This window comes from Rosa chinensis, chromosome 1 (assembly GCF_002994745.2).
Source record: "Rosa chinensis cultivar Old Blush chromosome 1, RchiOBHm-V2, whole genome shotgun sequence".
Lineage (NCBI taxonomy): Eukaryota > Viridiplantae > Streptophyta > Magnoliopsida > Rosales > Rosaceae > Rosa > Rosa chinensis.
The window spans coordinates 58,712,862-58,732,701 of record NC_037088.1 but is presented as its reverse complement, the minus strand read 5'-3'; the positions used below and the strand labels follow the sequence as shown (position 1 = coordinate 58,732,701).

At 39.9% G+C, this 19,840-nt stretch overlaps 3 protein-coding genes across 13 annotated transcripts; 2 read left to right on the top strand and 1 right to left on the bottom strand.

Annotated features, from left to right (window-relative positions):
- The first annotated feature begins 7,170 nt into the window (after positions 1–7,170).
- LOC112181649 (BEL1-like homeodomain protein 9) lies at positions 7,171–9,747 on the top strand. The gene is made up of 5 exons (XM_024320023.2): positions 7,171–7,191; positions 7,293–7,742; positions 8,502–8,872; positions 8,970–9,030; positions 9,120–9,747. The coding sequence occupies exons 2-5, from the start codon at positions 7,308–7,310 to the stop codon at positions 9,471–9,473; spliced, it is 1,221 nt and encodes a 406-aa protein (XP_024175791.1). The 5' UTR covers positions 7,171–7,191; positions 7,293–7,307; the 3' UTR covers positions 9,474–9,747.
- Positions 9,748–10,665: 918 nt separating this feature from the next.
- LOC112182855 (mitochondrial substrate carrier family protein B) lies at positions 10,666–15,044 on the top strand. Of its 7 annotated transcripts, none has more exons than XR_005804538.1 (9): positions 10,666–11,146; positions 11,691–11,867; positions 11,950–12,099; positions 12,662–12,763; positions 12,851–12,921; positions 13,041–13,108; positions 13,534–13,663; positions 13,786–13,869; positions 14,546–14,684. XR_005804538.1 is itself a non-coding variant. In XM_024321409.2 (7 exons), the coding sequence occupies exons 1-7, from the start codon at positions 10,910–10,912 to the stop codon at positions 14,785–14,787; spliced, it is 1,047 nt and encodes a 348-aa protein (XP_024177177.1). In that variant the 5' UTR covers positions 10,669–10,909; the 3' UTR covers positions 14,788–15,044. The 7 variants fall into 7 exon arrangements, 1 of the variants encoding a protein (XP_024177177.1); XR_005804537.1 differs by having other exon boundaries at positions 13,758–13,869; XR_002929584.2 differs by having other exon boundaries at positions 10,667–11,146; positions 13,558–13,663.
- A 356-nt stretch (positions 15,045–15,400) lies between these two features.
- Positions 15,401–19,515, bottom strand: LOC112185991 (protein DA1-related 2). Of its 5 annotated transcripts, none has more exons than XM_024324339.2 (12): positions 19,010–19,515; positions 18,703–18,863; positions 17,888–17,975; positions 17,638–17,776; positions 17,240–17,360; positions 17,062–17,145; positions 16,827–16,946; positions 16,493–16,705; positions 16,355–16,417; positions 16,134–16,249; positions 15,983–16,041; positions 15,401–15,896 (listed from the first exon to the last, which is right to left on the bottom strand). In XM_024324339.2, the coding sequence occupies exons 1-12, from the start codon at positions 19,053–19,055 to the stop codon at positions 15,568–15,570; spliced, it is 1,539 nt and encodes a 512-aa protein (XP_024180107.1). In that variant the 5' UTR covers positions 19,056–19,515; the 3' UTR covers positions 15,401–15,567. The 5 variants fall into 5 exon arrangements, with proteins under 5 accessions (XP_024180107.1, XP_024180116.1, XP_024180123.1 ...); XM_024324348.2 differs by having other exon boundaries at positions 18,703–18,839; XM_024324355.2 differs by having other exon boundaries at positions 19,043–19,515.
- Between the last annotated feature and the right edge of the window lie 325 nt (positions 19,516–19,840).

Genomic DNA, 19,840 nt, shown 5'->3' with positions numbered 1-19,840 from the left:
AGAGATTCAAGTGTGTTTATTCATCTCACACAAAGAGGTATTTATAGGAAAATATTACAAGTGTGAAAGCTCAAAGAGTAACTCAATTTGATAACCTCTACATTCACAGCTGCAGCCTTCTATGGTGGCTGTGATGATGATAAAATGCCATGCTTGTTGCCCTTTGGCATAAAGCTTGTCACACAAGTCACAATACCTACATTATACACTCAAGTACCTATTTGTATACATGATATAGACATTTATACTATGACTCATGTTTTGTACATGTGAATCATATATACTACAACACTCCCCCTTGGATATTTCATGTCAAATAGTATTGTTTAGGTCGTGCGCTTCGAAATTGCCTCGTTAAAAACCTTGCCAAGTAATAAAACCCTGTGGGAAAAAACAACCTTGGTCGAAGGAGAAAAAGAGCACAACGCGCGTTTGAGTGTGGAGTATGTAACTGGATACTCCCCCTGATTTAGACTCCCCCTGAAGATCGTGGGAGTTCGGATAGCCTTCTCAATCCGATACTCTTCACATGTTTCTCGAAAGGGGATTTTGGTAACGACTTAGTAAATAAGTCCGCTACATTTTCCTCTGATCGGATTTGATTTACTTCAATTTTCAGAAGTGTTTGTTGTTGCTGATTGTAGAAGAATTTTGGCGATATATGCTTGGTATTGTCCCCCTTGATGAAACCTAATTTCATTTGCTCAATACAAGCTGCATTATCTTCGTAAATGCATGTAGGTTCTTCTGTGGTGGACTTCAAACCACAGGTTCCTCGAATGTGTCTATTTACAGACCTTAGCCATATGCATTCACGCACAGCTTCATGTAGAGCAATAATCTCTGCATGATTTGAGGAAGTAGCAACAAGGGTCTGTTTCGTGGATCTCCAAGATATCGCGGTGCTTCCCATGGTAAAGACATAACCTGTTTGGGAGCGACCTTTGTGAGGGTCAGAGAGATACCCTGCATCAGCAAAGCCCATCAAAACATCATTATCATTTTGATGGAGGGGAGGAGGAGAACGTCGGCCACCATGGAAAGTGTCGCCGGCGTTCATATTGCGGAAGGTGGCTTTTTGCCATATGGGATCTAATCCCATACTTCCGTCCTTTCTTTTCTCCCTGTAGGGATAAAACAAGCCCATATCAATCGTACCTTTTAAGTATCGAAAGATTGTCTTTATACCAATCCAATGGCGGCGTGTTGGCGAGGAACTATGTCGAGCCAACAAGTTCACTGCGAATGAGATATCCGGTCTTGTGCATTGAGCTAAGTACAATAATGCACCTATTGCACTTAGATATGGCACTTCAGCCTCTAATAAGCCTTCGTCCTCATCCTTTGGACGAAATGGATCTTTTCTGGGCTCAAGGCTACGGCTGATCATGGGAGTACTCACAGGCTTTGCTTTATCTTCATTAAAGCGCCTTAGTAATTTTTGAGTATATGCTGACTGATGGATCATAATCCCATCACTACGGTGCTCGAGTTCTATTCCGAGACAAAACCGTGTTTTCCCAAGATCTTTCATCTCAAACTCGGATTTCAAATATTTAGCAGTTTCTTTTAACTCATTTAGAGTTCCAATTAGATTCATGTCATCGACATATACTGCTATAATTGCAAATCCGGAACTTGTTCTTTTAATGAACACGCATGGGCATATTTCATTGTTAATATATCCCTTCCTAATCAAGTAGTCACTTAGACGGTTATACCACATCCGTCCGGATTGTTTCAATCCATATAGTGAGCGTCTCAATCTTATTGAAAACGCGCTCCGTGGTTTAGAGCCATTTGATTTGGGTAATTGAAGTCCATCTGGAACCTTCATATATATCTCTGAATCTAGATCCCCATAGAGATATGCTGTAACCACATCCATAAGCTGCATGTCAAGTTTTTCGGAAACTACCAAACTGACAAGGTAGCGGAACGTTATAACGTCCATTACGGGAGAATATGTCTCCTCGTAGTCGATTCCAGGGCGTTGTGAGAAACCTTGTGCCACAAGGCGGGCTTTGTATCTAACAACCTCATTTTTCTCATTACGCTTTCTAACAAAGACCCATTTATGGCCAACAGGTTTTATATTTGGTGGTGTCAGCATTATAGACCCAAATACCTGTCTCTTTGTTAGTGAATCCAATTCAGTCTGGATCGCATCTTTCCATTTAGACCAATCTGCTCTTCGTTGACATTCTTCAACGGAGCGAGGTTCGATATCATCGTATTCTATAATTCCTTTTGCAATATGATATGCAAAAGCATCATTAATAGTCATAGAATTTCTATCCATCACCCCATGTATACTAGTGTAATTCATGGAGATCTCTCTATTCTCTGGAATTGGTTCTTTTATTGGAGCGTCCTCCAATGATGTCTCTTTGACATAACCATAATCCGGAATATTTTCATGAGAGGGATTAATTGTATCGATGATTAATGGATTATTTTGTGCCAAACTCGCTTTCTTTCTTGGGCGAGAATCCATCGAACCAATGGGCCTCCCGCGCTTCCTGGCGGGAGCCATGGGTCTAGCCACTACATCACCCATATAGGGGACGTTGGCGCCATTCTCATGTATTCTTGAGATGGCATCATGTCCTCTAGTGTTAGGGACATCAATCCTTGCAGGCACATTTGCAGCAGGTATATGTGATCTTGTCACTTTAGCGATATCAGAAAACGCATCAGGCATTGATTCTGCTACGTTCTGAAGATCGAGAATCCTCCGCACTTCTATTTCAGATTGTGCTGTTCGGGGATCAAGATGAGACAGAGTGGGGACAAACCACGACAATTCCTGTCTTTTCTGTTGAACATTACTGTTCATGTCTCCCCCTAATGATGGGAAGACTGTCTCATCAAAGTGACAATCCGCAAATCTAGCGGTAAATAGATCGCCTGTCAAGGGCTCTATATAGCGGATAATGGTGGGAGAGTCATATCCAGTATAAAGACCTAATCGTCTTTGAGGACCCATTTTGGTGCGCTGTGGCGGCGCAATTGGCACATAGACTGCACACCCGAATATTCGTAAGTGTGAGACATCGGGCTCATACCCAGTGACCATCTGGGAAGCAGAAAATGGTTGGGTGGCAGTGGGCCTCAGACGAATAAGCACAGCTGCGTGCAATATTGCATAGCCCCAAGCAGAAATAGGGAGATTGGTGCGCATAACCAATGCTCGAGCAACCATTTGAAGTCTTTTAATGGCAGCTTCTGCGAGACCATTTTGGGTGTGTACATGAGGTACAGGGTGTTCAACCTCGATCCCAATGGACATGCAATAATCATCAAAAGTTTTTGATGTAAACTCTCCAGCATTGTCAAGACGAATTGACTTAATAGGATGATCAGGGTGGTGAGCCCTTAATTTAATGATCTGTGCTAGGAGTTTAGCAAATGCAGCATTTCTCGTGGATAATAGCATGACATGTGACCAGCGTGTCGATGCATCAACCAACACCATAAAATATCTAAATGGTCCGCAAGTTGGTTGAATAGGTCCACAAATATCACCTTGTATTCTTTGCAAGAATGGTATATTTTCTTTAGAGTCCTTTGCATAGGATGGTCTTGATCCTACCTTTGCTAAAGAGCAAGCCTTACAAAACGAATGATATGAAGTAGTTCTTTCGACCAATCTTTGGTTCGTACTTCTTTTCGTTTTGAAGAATGGATGTCCGTGTGAAGTTTTTAATATACGGAGCATCATATCACGACCTGGGTGACCCAAGCGGTCGTGCCAAAGTCTATATGTGTCAGAATCCCATAAATTTTCATTCATGACATGGTTGGATTCAATTACTCTGATAGTGGTTGCATATAATCCACTAGAGCGACACATAAGTTTCTCTAATACTCGTGTATTTCCGTAGTTATTAGAGGTAATGCAAAGGAACTCTTGTCCATTCTCACAATGTGTTTCCACATGAAGATCATTGGCTCTTATATCTTTAAAACTCAATAGGGTTCTTCCAGCCCTAGGAGCATATAGAGCTTCGATGATATTAATATTCGTGCCATTTGGCAACAAAATTGAGCTGGTCCTCGACCATGAATCAATTGTGATGATCCTGCCATCGTAGTTATTGAAGATCGACTAGGCTTCATCCATAAAAATAATTGCCTGTGTCGTAATATAGTATGTGTGGTGCCACTATCAAGAAGGCATTCCATTTCTCCGGAAAACATACTGAAAAAGGAGTAAAGTTCGGAATATTAACACATGTCCATGACATTGAATGCGATACTTTATTAATAAGGAAAATAACCAATGATTACATCAAGGTTTCCAAAGTCTATTCCAAAGTACAATCAAACTTTATACAAATTGTAATTGCTCATTCCGTTTGGTAATTCCAATGAAATATGACCAGGGAAGTAGAGAGATGTTGGTGGAGCGAGGCTCGCTTAAATACCATGGTCTCAATTACTTTCCTAGACATCATATTTCATTGGGTACACCACATAAGAAAAAGTCAATACAATTGTTATTGATTAAGGCACATTTGCCCTTGGAAAATAGAAAAGGACTATTCTAATCAAAGTCTGCTGCATCCTCGTGCATTTGTTCAGCTTTGAAGTCCTCTATTGTGAGATTGACATCTTCACTATCTTCATTTTCGGCAAGGTTGGATTCTTGCTCCCTGTTTTGCCTATACTCTTTGTAGCTTGCAGCTAGTTTAGTACTTGCATGGCATTGTTTGAACCAATGCTCGATTGATCCGCATCTATGACACACGTCATTATGGTTGCCTCCTTTCATTGGAGGTGCAGTTTGTCCATGTTGTGGATATTCCCTAGGAGGGTTACTGCTACTACCACGCCTTATGATGCGACCTCCACGGCCCATATTGTTATTATATTCACCTCTCCCACGTGTGGAGTTGCCACCACGTGTGAAGTTGCCACGTGTGGAGTTACCACCACGTGTGAAGTTGCCACCACGAGTGTCCGCTTTAAAGTTGCGGTTTCTCTCTTTATTGGGGTGGTTATATGGGCCCGTACGCCTTTCTTGTCCCTTATTATTAGGGTATTGCTGCTTGCGCCCCTTTTTGGGTGCATTATAATTTGCCTCACGGACGCTCTTGGTTCCTATGGGCCTAGAATTATAATTCTTTACAAGGATGTTGTCGTACTTTTCAGATACCGACAAAATATTAATAAGCTCATTAAACCTTGTAATTCGTCCAGCATTGACTTCTGTGCGAAATTGCTTTGATATCACAATTGCTGAGACGGGAATGGTGGAGAGAGTCTTCTCAAGTAGCTCATCTTCTGTGAGAGGCTTTCCACAGAACTTCAACATAGCTTTGAGTCGAAGAGCTTCCGAATTATATTCTGCAACAGACTTAAAGTCGGAGAAGCGTATATTATTCCACTGAACCTTCAAGTCAGGGAGGAGGGTATCTTGGATATTACCAAAACGCTCTTCTAGCGCTACCCATAAGTCTCGAGCATCTCTCATTGACATATACTCTAGTCTAAGAGCTTTATCCATATGGCGCCGCATCAAGATAATAGCTTGTGCATGCTTTGTAGGTGTTCTTTGGAACACAAGGCCTGGATTAGGAGCTTGAATTATGGGCAATATCCCTCTTGAAGTGAGGTGGTTCTCAACGTCGGTTACCCAACTATAGTATTCCGAACCCGTTGAGTCAAGCATTTGAAAGTCGAGTCTAGGTGCATTCGACATCCTGAAGATAAGAGAAGATATATTAGTTTCGGAGTTCAAAACTTCCACGAAATCTAAAATCAATAATCTTTAGACCAAAACAATGATGTTTTGCGGACACTCTTAGTCCGAATATTATGAACACTCTTAGTTCATAATTACGAACGCTCTTAGTTCGTTTAGCGTGAATTTCTTGGAATTCCGCTTTTGATTGTAAGTTCCCGAGAAAAATAAAGAGAAGAAGAATAGAGTAAAAACTCAAAAACGGGAACTTTTAGTAAATATTACCTTGGAATAATATTGCCGGAAAAAGTTGTCCAAAAATTGCCGGAAAAGTCGCCGGAAAGTTGTCCGAAAGTCGCCGGAAAAGTTGTCGACAGATGTGTCGACAGCTGCTCGGCAGGAGCTCGGCAGCTGCTGCGCAGCTGCTCGGCAGATGGCCTGCAGGTGGCTCGGCAGCTGCTGCGCAGGGCTTCGGCAGGTGCTCGGCAGCTGCTGCGCAGGGCTTCGGCAGGTGCTCGGCAGCTGCTGCGCAGGACTCGGCAGGGGCTTTCGGCAGGTATCGGCAGGGGCTTTCGGCAGCACTCGGCAGCACTCGGCATGAGCTTTCGGCAGGTCTCGGCAGCACTTCGACAGCGGTTCAGCAGCGGTTCGATTTTTCCGGTGGCCGGTTCAGGCTGTTTCCGGCCGGTTCTGGGCGTTCTGAAACTGGTTCTGAGCTTCTTGAATCAAGGGCTTTGATATGAGCTAGGGTTTGGAGGTTTTTTGCAAGTTTGAAAAAATGACTTCGATCGGATTATGAACTACCTCTCCTCTTTTCAATTTCGATTCTAATTCTAGAGCAATTTCGTGCTGATAACGTGTTTGAGGACAAGTATGAAATGATAAACAGAGAGAGAGAGTAATGTTTCTGTGAGAATAGAGATTCAAGTGTGTTTATTCATCTCACACAAAGAGGTATTTATAGGAAAATATTACAAGTGTGAAAGCTCAAAGAGTAACTCAATTTGATAACCTCTACATTCACAGCTGCAGCCTTCTATGGTGGCTGTGATGATGATAAAATGCCATGCTTGTTGCCCTTTGGCATAAAGCTTGTCACACAAGTCACAATACCTACATTATACACTCAAGTACCTATTTGTATACATGATATAGACATTTATACTATGACTCATGTTTTGTACATGTGAATCATATATACTACAACACTTACATTAATTTTGAACTCTCAAAACATATTTTTGCATTCGAGATGAGTTTTAAAAATTGGAGCTTGACCCAAAGGTTGGAGGTCATGACCTAATGCTCATAACATTAACCCTAGATGTTCAATGTTTGTCACGTGTCAGTATGTCACACATATAGCCAGCTTTGGTAAAAGGTAAAAATCAAAAGGTTGTGAGTAAGAATTTCTCTACTGCATTGACTATTTCTTCTTGGAACCGGTACCATATCTATGTCTTTGCTAACCACACTGCAGCAGTCTGTATGTAACTATGTAAGTATGTAAGCGTGTAAGTATGTAACTGTGACTCATGTACGTCTTCCTATCCTTCATCAAACCACTATCAGTTCATTCTAACACCCCTCTCTCTCTCTGAAGCTTCACAACCCATCCATGGCGGACGAGGGTTTCAAAGCGTTCCACGTCCCCCGACAAAGCAGAAGAGACCAGCTCCGAGTCGTGAACCTCCTAACCAACCCACCACAGCCACAACTCTCACTATTCACACCCTCCACCATGCCAACCCCCCAACCACCACTTTCCCCACATTTCTCCGACCACGACCACCGTGTTTCATTTGAAGGTGGTGAGTTCAGAAGCTCTGTTCCCCTAGGCCCTTTCACGGGGTACGCTTCCATACTGAAGCGGTCCAGGTTTCTCAAGCCTGCCCAGCAGCTTCTTCAAGACTTCTGCGGGTCGGATCGATCCGATTCGAATCTTCCTCTCCTTAACTGCTTCATTGGAAGAGGAAGAGATCAGATTAGTGGAGTGAGTGATCGGGTCGAGCTTCAGTTAAAGAATTCTAGGCTCACCATTATGCTCGAGGAGGTACACTCATCACTCGCCGGCCTTAATTAATTGCATACATCTAAATTCTATGTACTGCTACATCAAATTGTTATTAGTTATTCTTAATGAACACTACTAATCTAACGACTCTTTCAAATTGAATTATTTCTAAATTAGTAGACTGCTAATTTAAGACTCCTTTTGAAACATGTCCTGTTAATTGAAGATCATAGCAGCATAGCTAGAGTTTTTGAAATTTTGATTTCATTTTTGCATTTTAGCATTGCTATTTTTGTCGATAGATATTTTTAGCATTACTATAGTATGGAATAAAATAGTAGTATAAGGTTTATAACTTTTATTTCGATTGATAGAAAATTTGATTGAGACTGGCAAGGGGTCACGATCACCTCAATCATTGATTTGGTTCAGTAGAGTCATGGCCAAAAAAGATGTATTGTCTTGTCACACTGTCACAATTTAATTCCCGATGTTTCTGTTTTTATTCGCTTGGACTCAGTTTACCCCTGGGCCTCGGACGAAAGAAAACACAATGGTAGCCCATTGGGCCTAGGGGCCTGTTCTATACCATAAAGCCTATTTCTGACCCAGATGAAGGCTTGATCGAGCCCAAGTCCCTAATTCATTACGAAGAAGCTTTAGCCAACAAGTAGTGGTATCGGTTAATATTAGCGGGTTGTGTTTATCTCGTGTCATTTCATTCTCTGTGTCGCTAGTTACTTGATAGCTTTTCAGATTGCATCGGACATTGTTAACCCCCAGACACTTGTTTCTTAGGTCTACAAGAGATATAAGTTATACTGCCAGCAGATGGAGTCGGTTGTTGCATCATTTGAAACCATTGATGGGCTTGGAAATGCAGCTCCATACATATCTTTTGCCATCAAAGCCATTTTGAAGCACTTTGGTTGCTTGAAGAATGCCATTTTGGACAAACTTCAATCCAAAGGCAAGAGCAGTGTCGGTGATTTTAGCCATGTTGAAGATGAGATTAGGGGGGTTTCTAGAAGAGGCTTTCATAGCCAAAACCCAAGTCATGAGAACCTGACCAACAACTTTCATCTATCGGAAATTCGATCCCAAAGAGGACTTCCGGAAAATGCAGTGGCTGTGATGAGGACATGGCTTTTTGAACACTTCCTTCACCCGTGAGTGACTTCTCTATACTTAACCAATGAGCGACTACATTCATTCACAAACGTAATAAATTTCAATCTTATATAACTTGGGTTTGTTCATTTTCAGTTATCCTAGTGATTCTGAAAAGCAAATGCTAGCTCAACAGACAGGCTTATCAAGAACTCAGGTGAAGCTACTATACATTAGGGTTCAAATCCATTTAACTTGTGATGCATTTAACCATGTTGGTATCTATATATCTTTGGCTATATGCAGGTTTCCAATTGGTTTATCAATTCAAGAGTAAGACTCTGGAAGCCAATGGTGGAAGAAATACACAGCCTTGAAACACAACAAGCTCCAATTGTTTCGGTTTCAGACACAACGAGCAGAAACACAAGAATGGCGCCGTCCTTTCGCTCTTCGTCTTTAGAGAACCGTCTCCATTTGGAGAATCTGCCCCAAACTAAACGCTGTAGAACCAACAAACATTCTGACTTGTCTAAGCAGAGTGAAACACAAAGGAATGCAGGAGATTATGGGAGTTTATCAAGCAATTATTTTCGTATGAATACCGGAAGCCATGAAGGTGAAGTTTCTTTAGCATTAAGCCTTCAAGCCAAAAAATGATCAAGAATGTTTCTGCCAGTGCTGGCTGGGATTTGCTTTTTCTTTATGCTTCTTGGATAAGTATATGTATAAAGCAAGAGAAAGCTACAGATCAGGATTAATGCTTTGCTGATTAAGTGCTAGCTAGTTTCACAAAGTGGAGAACCATTATGTTTTAATCATAATTGTATTGTGCTACATTCCAAATACTTATCTGATTTAATGGCACTAGAATTAATCGTCACAACCCATGATTTGGGCTGAACAGCATCTTGTTCCACTGGACTTTATCTTCTGGTATTGAGTGAAAGGGTAAAAATAATCAAAAGAATAAACATGATCTCAAATTGACCAAGGCTTCATCAAGTAGGGTTTATTCTACTATGGATTAAGCAAGGTATATATTCATTGGTTTCTTGCTTATTTGACGACCAAAACTAATCTTGATTATATCCAAAATCATGAAGATACCAAATGAAAAATCATGAAGATACTAGATGAGCGGATACTGCTTTCTTGCTTATCCTCATAAAAAGAACATTCTAGTTGAATGGAAATATCAACTACATTATTTTAACTGTTTGAAAATATCTCTTGTAAAATCTACTTCATCACCCATATTCAACATGATTTTTTTTTTTTGGTCTGAAAACATATTCAACATGATAGTCCGACAAAAACACATGAAGTGGTGCATTATATTCTTTAAATCTCAAATTTATCTCGATCATAGAAAAATCATAAAAAAAATTGAGATGAATGACATTTTCTCTCGTTTGAGTCTGAATTTACTGCTACTATCGGTAAAAAAAAAAGGTCAATGGTGGAAAACAAGGTTGGTGACTTTGTCGGTGGTTGAAAATAATATCGGAGAAAACAAGCCCCTGTTGGATTCCCGAGAATGCTACCTGGCAATCTCTGAGTAGACATTACGAAAAACCGACTTAGCTTTTACCAACGTTAACCTCCACAGCTGTCATCACCAAAATTGCACGCGCGAGAATATGCGAAACCGAAACAAACAGATATTCCGCCAAAGGTTTCCATCTCCTGCACCCAGTTCCACTCTAATCTCATAAAGTCCACATCCAGAAATCTGATCTGACGGCCCAGAAATCTTGTTCCACTCCCCCTTTGCCACGTTTCTCTTTTTACAGTAGGAATGACCGTGGGGGAGCGGAGCTATCAAACTCCGTAAGTTGACGATGACTCAGAAAAACCCTACTTTTGAGTTTCGGTCACCGAACGACGTCGTTTGGACTTTCTTCTCCTCTCCCCCTTCCTGCGTTCAAATCAGGCAGAGGCAGAAGCACCCAAAATCGAAATGAAGCTTCAGAGCTGAACAAAAGAGAGAGCCGCTAGGGTTTTACTGCAATTGATTGTTTTGCTAGGGCTTTTTTGATTCACTAAGGGTTTAGAGTTTGGTGAAGTTTGGGGGATTCTAGGGCGCGGTGGGAATGCAGACGGAGGCCAGAGTTGGGGTGGTGGTGGAAGGAGGAGGAGCTCAGAGAGCTTTACATGCCGGCCATGGAGGCGGCGTTGCCGCAGTCGCGCAGTCACTGCCGCAGCCGCAGCCCAAGTCTCTGCAGCAGTCTCAGATCGGAACACTGTCGCAGCTTCTCGCCGGAGGCGTGGCCGGAGCTCTGGCTAAGACTTGTACTGCGCCTCTTGCTCGGCTTACTATACTCTTTCAGGTTTGCCCCCCCCCCCCCCCCCCCTCCCTTTTTTTTCCTCTAATTTTTGCAAAGCTGAAGTTCTTAATTTTAAGTTTTATTTCTGAAAGTAATTTACTTTTTGGGTAATTAGTATTTGTTATGGGATTTATTGGTATGAATTTGGAGTGTGGTGTCTTTGTGTAATGGAAATTTGGGTAAAAATGTGGTCTTTGAATAATGTTGTAGTGTTTTTATACAGTTATTGGTTTAGTAAATGTGGACTGTAATTTAAGGTATTGGTAGAGCACTATGGTTGTGTTTAAGAGCATAAAGTATTGGGCTTTAGTTAATGTTGAATGTAAAGGTTTGCTTCTTTGAAGCTCATAGTTGTAGTTGTTGCAGATGTGTTTATGATATTTGTTCCGCTTTTGTGGTTTTTTAGTTCTATGTTGTGATGTAGTCTGCCTAGTGTCCAGTGATTCTAGTCACTGATCTTTAAACTAGTTTGGTTATGGGTGGTGAAAATTGGGTGCGTCTGATTTTGGTAAGAACTGCTTTATTGAGAATTATCTTATCTTTTCAGATACAAGGCATGCACTCGGATGTTGCAACTATGAGGAAAGCTAGCATATGGCGTGAGGCCTCAAGAATTGCTGGTGAAGAGGGATTTAGAGCTTTCTGGAAAGGAAATCTGGTTACGATTGCTCATCGTCTTCCATATTCTTCTGTCAATTTCTATTCATATGAGCAGTATAAAAAGGTTTGTAAAAACACTCACAGTTTAAGTAAGTTGTTGATTATTATATCCTGGCATTTAGTTCATTGGATTTTATGTGGTACAGATTCTGCATACAGTTCCGGGACTGGAAAATTCCAGGGATAACATGAGTACAGACATTTGTGTACATTTTGTGGGTGGAGGTTTGGCAGGAATAACAGCTGCAACAGCCACATATCCTTTGGATCTTGTAAGGACACGCCTTGCAGCTCAGGTAAGATCAGATGGTTGGGAGGCAATCTTTGTTTTCTTTTACTAGATTTTACTTGATTTGACATGCTTGGGAATGCTATGCAGCATGCTGCATGTCTTCTCAGTTTCTCCTTGGCATGTCTTTGAAAGTTGATCTATGAGTTATCTTTTCTTTGTTAAAATCTATCTGAAACTTTGCGGTCTGGAGGTAGATTTGAATCAATTACCACACATGCTACTATTCAATTCAGTTTCAACCATCTGAATCTTTGCGCATTTCTGTAGGTATGATTGCCTTAAAGCTCTTCATATCTACTGCATATATTGCAAGTCCTCTCAATTTGTTCTTGGCATGTCTACGCAAGTTAATCCTTGAGTTATCATTTTCTTTTTTAAAACCTACCCGAAAGTTTGCTATGCAAGGCAGAGTTTGTATCAGTAATACACATGCATATATTCTATTCAGTTTCAACACTTTCAGCCTTTGGGGGTTGTTGTATTGTGCTCTCGATTGCCTTCAAATATTGATTGATTTATTTTGCATGTATATTTTGTTTTTGTCCTAATTAGTTTGTACCTTGCAGACAAATGTAATGTACTACAGAGGCATTGGGCATGCTTTGCGAACTATTAGCAGGGATGAGGGTATCTTTGGTCTCTATAAAGGACTTGGAGCAACCCTCTTGGTATGCTCCTATTATTATTGTTAACTTCATTTATGCTTAAAATTTCTTCTTGATGTGCTGCTGACTCCTGGACTGTATATAATGCAGGGTGTTGGGCCCAGTATAGCTATCAGTTTTACAGTATATGAGACATTAAGATCTTATTGGCAGGCAAACAGGTGATTACTTTTCTTTATGGACTCCGCAATTTTATGGTCTTCATGCCCTTTAATTGTCGTTCTATGCATCCTATTTTCAGGCCTAAGACGATAATTTTAATTTTGTATCTTTACATTAGGCCTGATGATTCTACTGTGCTGGTTAGTCTTGCTTGTGGGAGCCTTTCAGGAATTGCATCATCAACAGGTGAGTGATCCTAGACGTTCTGTTTGCAATTCCTGAGGGTCTTTAAGATGGTCTATATTTTTTTAAATATGTACTGAGGGTGGTGGTTGTGGCTGATGGTTTCATTTCATATGCACTGAGAAGTCAAAGTTTTCAAAATTGTCAGTGTCTTGATACTTGGTCAGCTAGCTTTAATGGTGGTTTTATTTTTATATATATTTAAATAACCCATGTTGCAGTTATAAAAGGTTTTTTTTTTTTTTCTTCACAATTTTCTGTTCCAGTGATGTTTTCTGTTGGTTCTACTTTTTTGTGATAATTGCTCAAAAAACCCCAACCTGAATTTTTGCATTTAAATTGATTAAAACAATGCTATTACAGTTAGCAATGTGGTTTAATTAATTACTTTGTTAACTTAGAAACGCCAAAGACGTTGATGTATATAGCTGTCTACTATGCTTTTGATGCAGAGAAAACAGGTTGTGGTGCAGGCTCTGCACCAAGTCTCTAACCAGACTGAACCCTAGAGTCAGTGACAACAATGGAGTGGTTTTTAATCTGCATTTGGGAATTGTAGTAAGGAAGCTGACAAGAAATTGTTTCTCCTTCGTCATTCATCAAACATAATTTTTTTAATAATAAAGATCTTATTTTGACTAACTTCATTCAGCATTTCTTCGGTGACTTGTCTCCCAAAGATTTGCAGTCAGTTCTATTATAGGGTGGCACTACAGGTGAACCTTTGTTCTCAGTTATCAAATGTGAGAGGTGTCCTCTTTGAGGTATGCTTCTCACTTAGGCTTCCTTTTCCAATGTCTTCATGGGTATTGGAATCCGTCAAGCCTCACTGGTACAATTGGGAGTACTGTGTTTATCAATTTGCATCAACTATGGATTAAGAATAATTTCTTTTTCTTCTCAAAGATTGAAAATGACTTTAATAGGGTATTGGATAACATTTCTATTCCTTTAGAGACTGGACAACCTAGGTACTTTCCCTTTAGTACAAGCAGCCTATGACTTTTCTCTTTACTCGTTGGGTGATTTGTCTTATAGATAAATACAATCAGTCAAGGAGCAGTTATGGGACCTTATTCGTGGTTTTCATGCCATACCTTTTTACAAAGCTTGGTTGCAGTGGTGTTAATTAAATAACAAGAGTGTTCAATTTGAAAGTGACAAATTCTGAACAATATGCTTGCATGTTTATGTGATCATATGTTGCAACTTTATCTTTTTGTTTTTGTGGTCTGAAGTTTTCGTCTTCATTGGCCTGGTTTAATTTGTTTGGTTGTTATGGATTTGTTCTTTGGTCTGCATGATTACAATAGCTTTGTTCTGTTTGTGGTTGATGAGGTTTTTGACCTTGTAGAATTCAGTTAGTATCCTAGAGTATTAAGGAGTGTCATGCAATAATTGTGTTACCTCCTTATATTTCATTCTCACTCTATTATGCAGCAACATTTCCATTGGATCTCGTGAGGCGGCGCAAACAGTTGGAAGGGGCTGGTGGCCGAGCGCGTGTCTACACAACAGGTCTTTTTGGTACATTTAAGCACATATTCAGGACAGAAGGCTTGCGCGGCTTGTATAGAGGAATTCTACCGGAATACTACAAAGTGGTACCTGGTGTCGGCATTTGTTTTATGACATACGAGACACTGAAGATGCTTCTTGCAGATGTTAGTGCTACTATATAGTAGGTGCACATCTTTTTAAGGGAGATACTAAAGAGGAGGATGTGATTTGAAACTGTTATAACTAATCTCATGGTAGTTTTTGCAATGCTGCTGTGAGATACTCCTTGCATTTTTCCATGTATAGATTTAGGATCCAATATTATATTTAGAAATGTATGCAACACACTTTCTCTCACAGTTCTAAAAAGAATATTAAATCTTCTTTTTGCTGGGCTGCAATTCATGCATCAGTAATGACTAATGACTATTTTGTCGTAGTTCTAATGTATTCTTCTATTTCTTAAGAGGAAAAAAAAGAAGGCCATGTTGTTGCCTAGTTTGCTTTCCAGAAGTTTAATTTTGTACGAGTCAGGGAGTCCATGACTAGGCACTACATGGACCATTTAAGCAACTCCAAATAGTTACAGTCCTTCCCTTTTTTTTATTTTTTATTTTTTATTTTTTATAATTTATTGTTCTTATTATTTTCATGTTTATACCTAATAGTTACATACATATACCTAAGGATTGTCTCTTGCCCAGTACCATATTTGATAAACAGGAACATTATTTAACGGGGTTCTTTTTCCCAAAAACGAGAAGAAAAAAAACTTATCAAACAAAATCGATCATCTGTAACGAGAAAGAAATAAAGATACGCATTGTTATTGGTAAGAGTGGCATTGGATATGTTATCCTCAAAGGACTCTAGAGCTTCTTTGATGAGCTCAATCCTTTTGGGGCTGGCAAAATAATTTATATTAAAAGAGACAGAGGAATAGGGATCATTTTGTTTTCGTATTACAATGGGAAATTTCCAGTGAGTCGAATGTGATCCAGAGTACGACGTAAACCATACTTATTGACAGCTGCATTAGCTGCTCTAAACCCTCCACCATATGCTGGGGAAGAATCATGCGCAATTTGATGCATGAAAAATTCACCAAGCTTCTGTTCAACATTCGACTTTCCACCCTTTTTCGATGAGGATGAGGAAGTGGAAGAAGAAGCTGCACATGTAGACGTGGATGGCATGTTTTTGAATCCTGGCATTACTTCTGTTTCAAGCCACATGTATGAAAGCACTTGACAGATACCTTCCTCTACTTCAGGATTAAGGTTACGGTAGCCTGCACAGTTGGTTTATTCAATACATGATATTTCCTAATGAGAATGCAAAGGTTCATATGAGAGAGCTTAAGAAATACAAACTTACCTTTGAGACGTAACCAGCCGTGCATCAACTCATGAGCAAGAATAGCACCTGTTAGTAATCTGCATTTCCAGAAAGGACACTAAATAGTGAGATGAATATTGCAGAGAACTGAGTTTTATATAGAGGAGATATTGCAGAAATTTCCCATTACCTTGGAAGGCTATAGAGAACAAGAATGGCAGTAACTTCACATCTTCGAGTCAACTTTTGAGGTTGGGTTCTCATTCCGATAAGTTGATGCCCTCCAATTCTTGGCCTTTTGAGTATCTAAATGGAGAAGCAGACAAAATGCTTTGGTAAGACTCTGCTTGTGAATAATTCATTATTAACGAAGAAAAATATAGATTGTCAAAGTTGTAATATGATTCATACACTGGTGACTGTCTGCTCTTCAGAAAGGCATAAACCCCTTGTCTCGGGCATGTGATGGAGGCCCTGCAAAGAACCAGTTTTAGATTATGGACTTCCAAAATAATCTATAACTTAAAGAACAGAGCAGGGTATCATTACATTCTTCTCCCCGACAATAGCTTCGTTAAGTGCTTGTCTTTCAACCAGAAGCATGGGAATTTGCTGATCTAATTTCATATTCATTCCTTCATAATAATCTCTGATGGCATGATACAATGGCTGACAATCACCAGTATCCATGATAGCTGATTCCATACATTCAAAGCATAGACTCCGTCCATCTCCCACTGAAATATATCTTGCATCCCAAGACTGTAAGGAAGGGAAAAGAAGAAAACAGACAATTTGATCAGTGATTTCCATTTCCAACAAATTTTGTGGAGGGCACTAGATTTTTAAGAGAAAGTATCACAGTGCAGGCTTAGATGAGTACCTCTAAGCGTTCACAACTACAGCAACGAGCTGTGTTATCATGTTCATGTGATGGACAGTATTTTTGTGACCAAAATGGATGGCATCTATACTCGATCAAACCAGCTTGATTCGTTGGAATCTGAAAGTTATTGAAATGAAAGTTTATCAATGTCAATTCATATCACCCATCGTTACCAAATCCCAGAAAATAATAAGGTTTAGATGAATTATAAGTCAAAGTAGACTTTTCTTACAAATTGATGACAAACTTCACATTTTGGATGGGCCAGCTCCTTAAAACAGGACTTATGATAAGGATCCCTCCCTGATAGAGAAAACTTGAATCAAGAGAAAAACACAGGTAAGGGCTAGACGAAAGCAAATATATAAACATGATATGAGTCCAAGAAAGACAAACTTATACAGTTATACCTCATTCTCAACAATTGGGCGACCACAAGAACGACAGCAGAAGCACTGAGGATGAAAAAATGTCCCCATGCAGCCCAAATAATTACCGTAACGTATATCTTGCTGACAACCACCACATATTCTGCATATTACAGGCAAAAAGGACAGGATCAGTAATATTCAAAATAGGAAGTCATGATTATTTTTTTCCCTAAATTTGCATTTGGTTTGTTTCTTCTCAGATTGTACAGGATTTGACAATATGAGAGAATAAGGGTGCTACCAACTTTAGACTCAGGTGGTCACAAACTCATGAAATTCTGTAGTCAGTTGCAGCAACTTTCAAGCTTCATAACACAATCGATCAAATTATTGACCCTAAGCTACACAGAATTACAAGTACAACAAAAAATTCTTACCTAGTTCCATACGTATTATGTTGAGGAACTGCATACGGATTATGTTGAGGAACTGGAGGGGCATGTGGAGGATATATTGGTGGATTTATATCCTGAAGTGACCTAGCTAGCTCGTTATCTTTGTCCTGCCATCTATATCCTGGGAATAAAAACTAAAAATTAATCTAAAATAATTGATAATTGTAAACACACAAACTTATGCAGAGTAGTAAAAAGAGTTTAGTTAGATCTTGAAGAACATAAAGCCTACCTCTGTGTCTCTTTGAATCTTCAGCCAGAGAGAGCGCAATTGCATGGTCTAATTCCTCTTTCTCTTTCTGGGTTCTAGACCGCTCATCCTGATAAAAAGGAGAGAAACTAAATCACAAAAGTTCAGATATCTAGTCATATATAATTGAAGGGAGCCTTTTGCCTAAACCCACTCAATATAGTAGTCACCACTGTGCTGGGAGACATAGGTGTTACACTCGTACATGGGAAATGAAAGGCTCTTGTAGTTGTTACAAAATGTTTGTTCTTAATAATATACACCCAAAGCATGTAAGGGCATCAAGCATTGGCTGTGAACAACAATTTACAGGTTCTATTGACCTACTAGTCAGGTCTCAATTTAGAATCTAATGCAAAAGTTACATAATAAGAAAATTTCTGAACAGTTGAGTAACACCAATATACTGCAGGCTAATGCTTTATGGCATCATTATAACCCTACATTGCAGTAAATTGCACAATGAAGATGCAGAGGTAATTCTACCAAACCCCGGCCCATTTGTTTGCAACCTTAAAATAATCCTTACTTGAGTCAAACGTTTCAGATTGAATCTGTTATTTTGTAAGTTGTAACTAATATCCATTAACAATAGCAAGAAGAGAAATATCTTGGTCATAATTTACATTTTAAAATTTTAAGACTGCAAGTAATTTGAAGCAACATTACTTGATTAAATAGTTGCAGCCAAGTTAGAACAAAACTTTTCCATAACTTCCTTTTAATTAGTACCATAACCAATAACCACCATCAGAAAAAAGTAAGAAACGATAGAAAAGAGAGAAGGTTGTTCTAACCACAGATCTAAAAGGCGCACGCCAAACCATGTTTTCGTCGCCAATAAGCTGATGATTGCGATTCCCAGAAGTTCCTCCTCGATTGTTCCCGCTCCTGAAAAGTTTACTCAGCCATTTCATAAAGCGTGACTTCCTCTCTGCGTATGAAGAAACAAACTCCCCTGCTTACCAAAAACATTTCAACCACATCTCCCAACTAATTACAATTCTTTCCACAAAAACAGGCGGTACCAAATCATAAAAAAAAAAAAAACTGATGAACTAGCCGAATTGCTGAGTCTTGATATCAGGAAAATATAGATTATACCATAAACGCAAGGGTGAGAGAGCTGGTTGACACCTGAGGGAGCCATGAAAGACTGAAATGAAGCTCCTATGTATAGGTCCAGTCTTCGCCGGAATCACCAAGGAGCTTGAAAAGGATGGACACCACAGAGAGAGAGAGAGAGAGAGGAATTATTTGACGGACGGCTTGAAAGAAAAGGGGAAGAAGAACAAGGCAATAGGCATCGTCCAAATTAAAAAGCGGAGAGAGAAAGATGGAATCTCTGAGAGAGAAAGAAAGTGATTTTCTCTACAGATTCTTCGCTTCGACACTAAAGCAATCGAAATCCGAATTCTGATCTCCAAAAAAATAAAGTGGGGGAGTTCGATCAGAGGCAGAATGTCCACACTCGCATATTTATACAATCAAGTTGTGTGCGGCCACGGCGAGAGGGGTAGGGAATCTGGTGAAGCGGAGAACACTAAAGTTTGCGGTGCAGGACAGCGCGAGGAATCGGAACTAAGAAGAAAGGTGCGGTGTGTAGACGCATCGTCGTGGATTGGAGAGTTGGAGATTAAACGAAAGAATGTTCTTTCTGCTTTTCTTGCTTTGCTTTCTGGTTTTGAACTCTCTTTTTTTGTGTGTAACGAATTTATGAATTTCGCGCGGGTTAATAATTGAAAGGTCGTTTTTGGGTTGGTTAAAAGCGGTCCGAATATTCAATTTATTTACGGAAGTGCCATTGCGCTTTTCAGCTTTTGCTGTGTCAACTGGGGGGGTTAGGGGTGTGTTTGGAGGTCTGGAAAGTGCGGCCGTTATCCAATGAACGACGTCTTCGCTTTATACCCGCCAAAAGTGCCAAGTTGATCAGAG

What these genes read in the sequence shown, in the direction of transcription:
- LOC112181649 (XM_024320023.2), top strand. Translation starts at nt 7,308, where the DNA reads ATGGCGGACGAGGGTTTCAAAGCGTTCCACGTCCCCCGACAAAGCAGA. An exon ending in TCACCATTATGCTCGAGGAG is followed by an intron (nt 7,743 to 8,501) that starts GTACACTCATCA and finishes CTTGTTTCTTAG; the next exon opens with GTCTACAAGAGATATAAGTT. An exon ending in TTTGAACACTTCCTTCACCC is followed by an intron (nt 8,873 to 8,969) that starts GTGAGTGACTTC and finishes GTTCATTTTCAG; the next exon opens with TTATCCTAGTGATTCTGAAA.
- LOC112182855 (XM_024321409.2), top strand. Translation starts at nt 10,910, where the DNA reads ATGCAGACGGAGGCCAGAGTTGGGGTGGTGGTGGAAGGAGGAGGAGCT. An exon ending in GGCTTACTATACTCTTTCAG is followed by an intron (nt 11,147 to 11,690) that starts GTTTGCCCCCCC and finishes TTATCTTTTCAG; the next exon opens with ATACAAGGCATGCACTCGGA. An exon ending in GGACACGCCTTGCAGCTCAG is followed by an intron (nt 12,100 to 12,661) that starts GTAAGATCAGAT and finishes TGTACCTTGCAG; the next exon opens with ACAAATGTAATGTACTACAG.
- LOC112185991 (XM_024324339.2), bottom strand. Translation starts at nt 19,055, where the DNA reads ATGGCTCCCTCAGGTGTCAACCAGCTCTCTCACCCTTGCGTTTATG. An exon ending in GTGAAGTTTGTCATCAATTT is followed by an intron (nt 16,947 to 17,061) that starts GTAAGAAAAGTC and finishes AATAACTTTCAG; the next exon opens with ATTCCAACGAATCAAGCTGG. An exon ending in GTTCTCTATAGCCTTCCAAG is followed by an intron (nt 16,042 to 16,133) that starts GTAATGGGAAAT and finishes CTGGAAATGCAG; the next exon opens with ATTACTAACAGGTGCTATTC.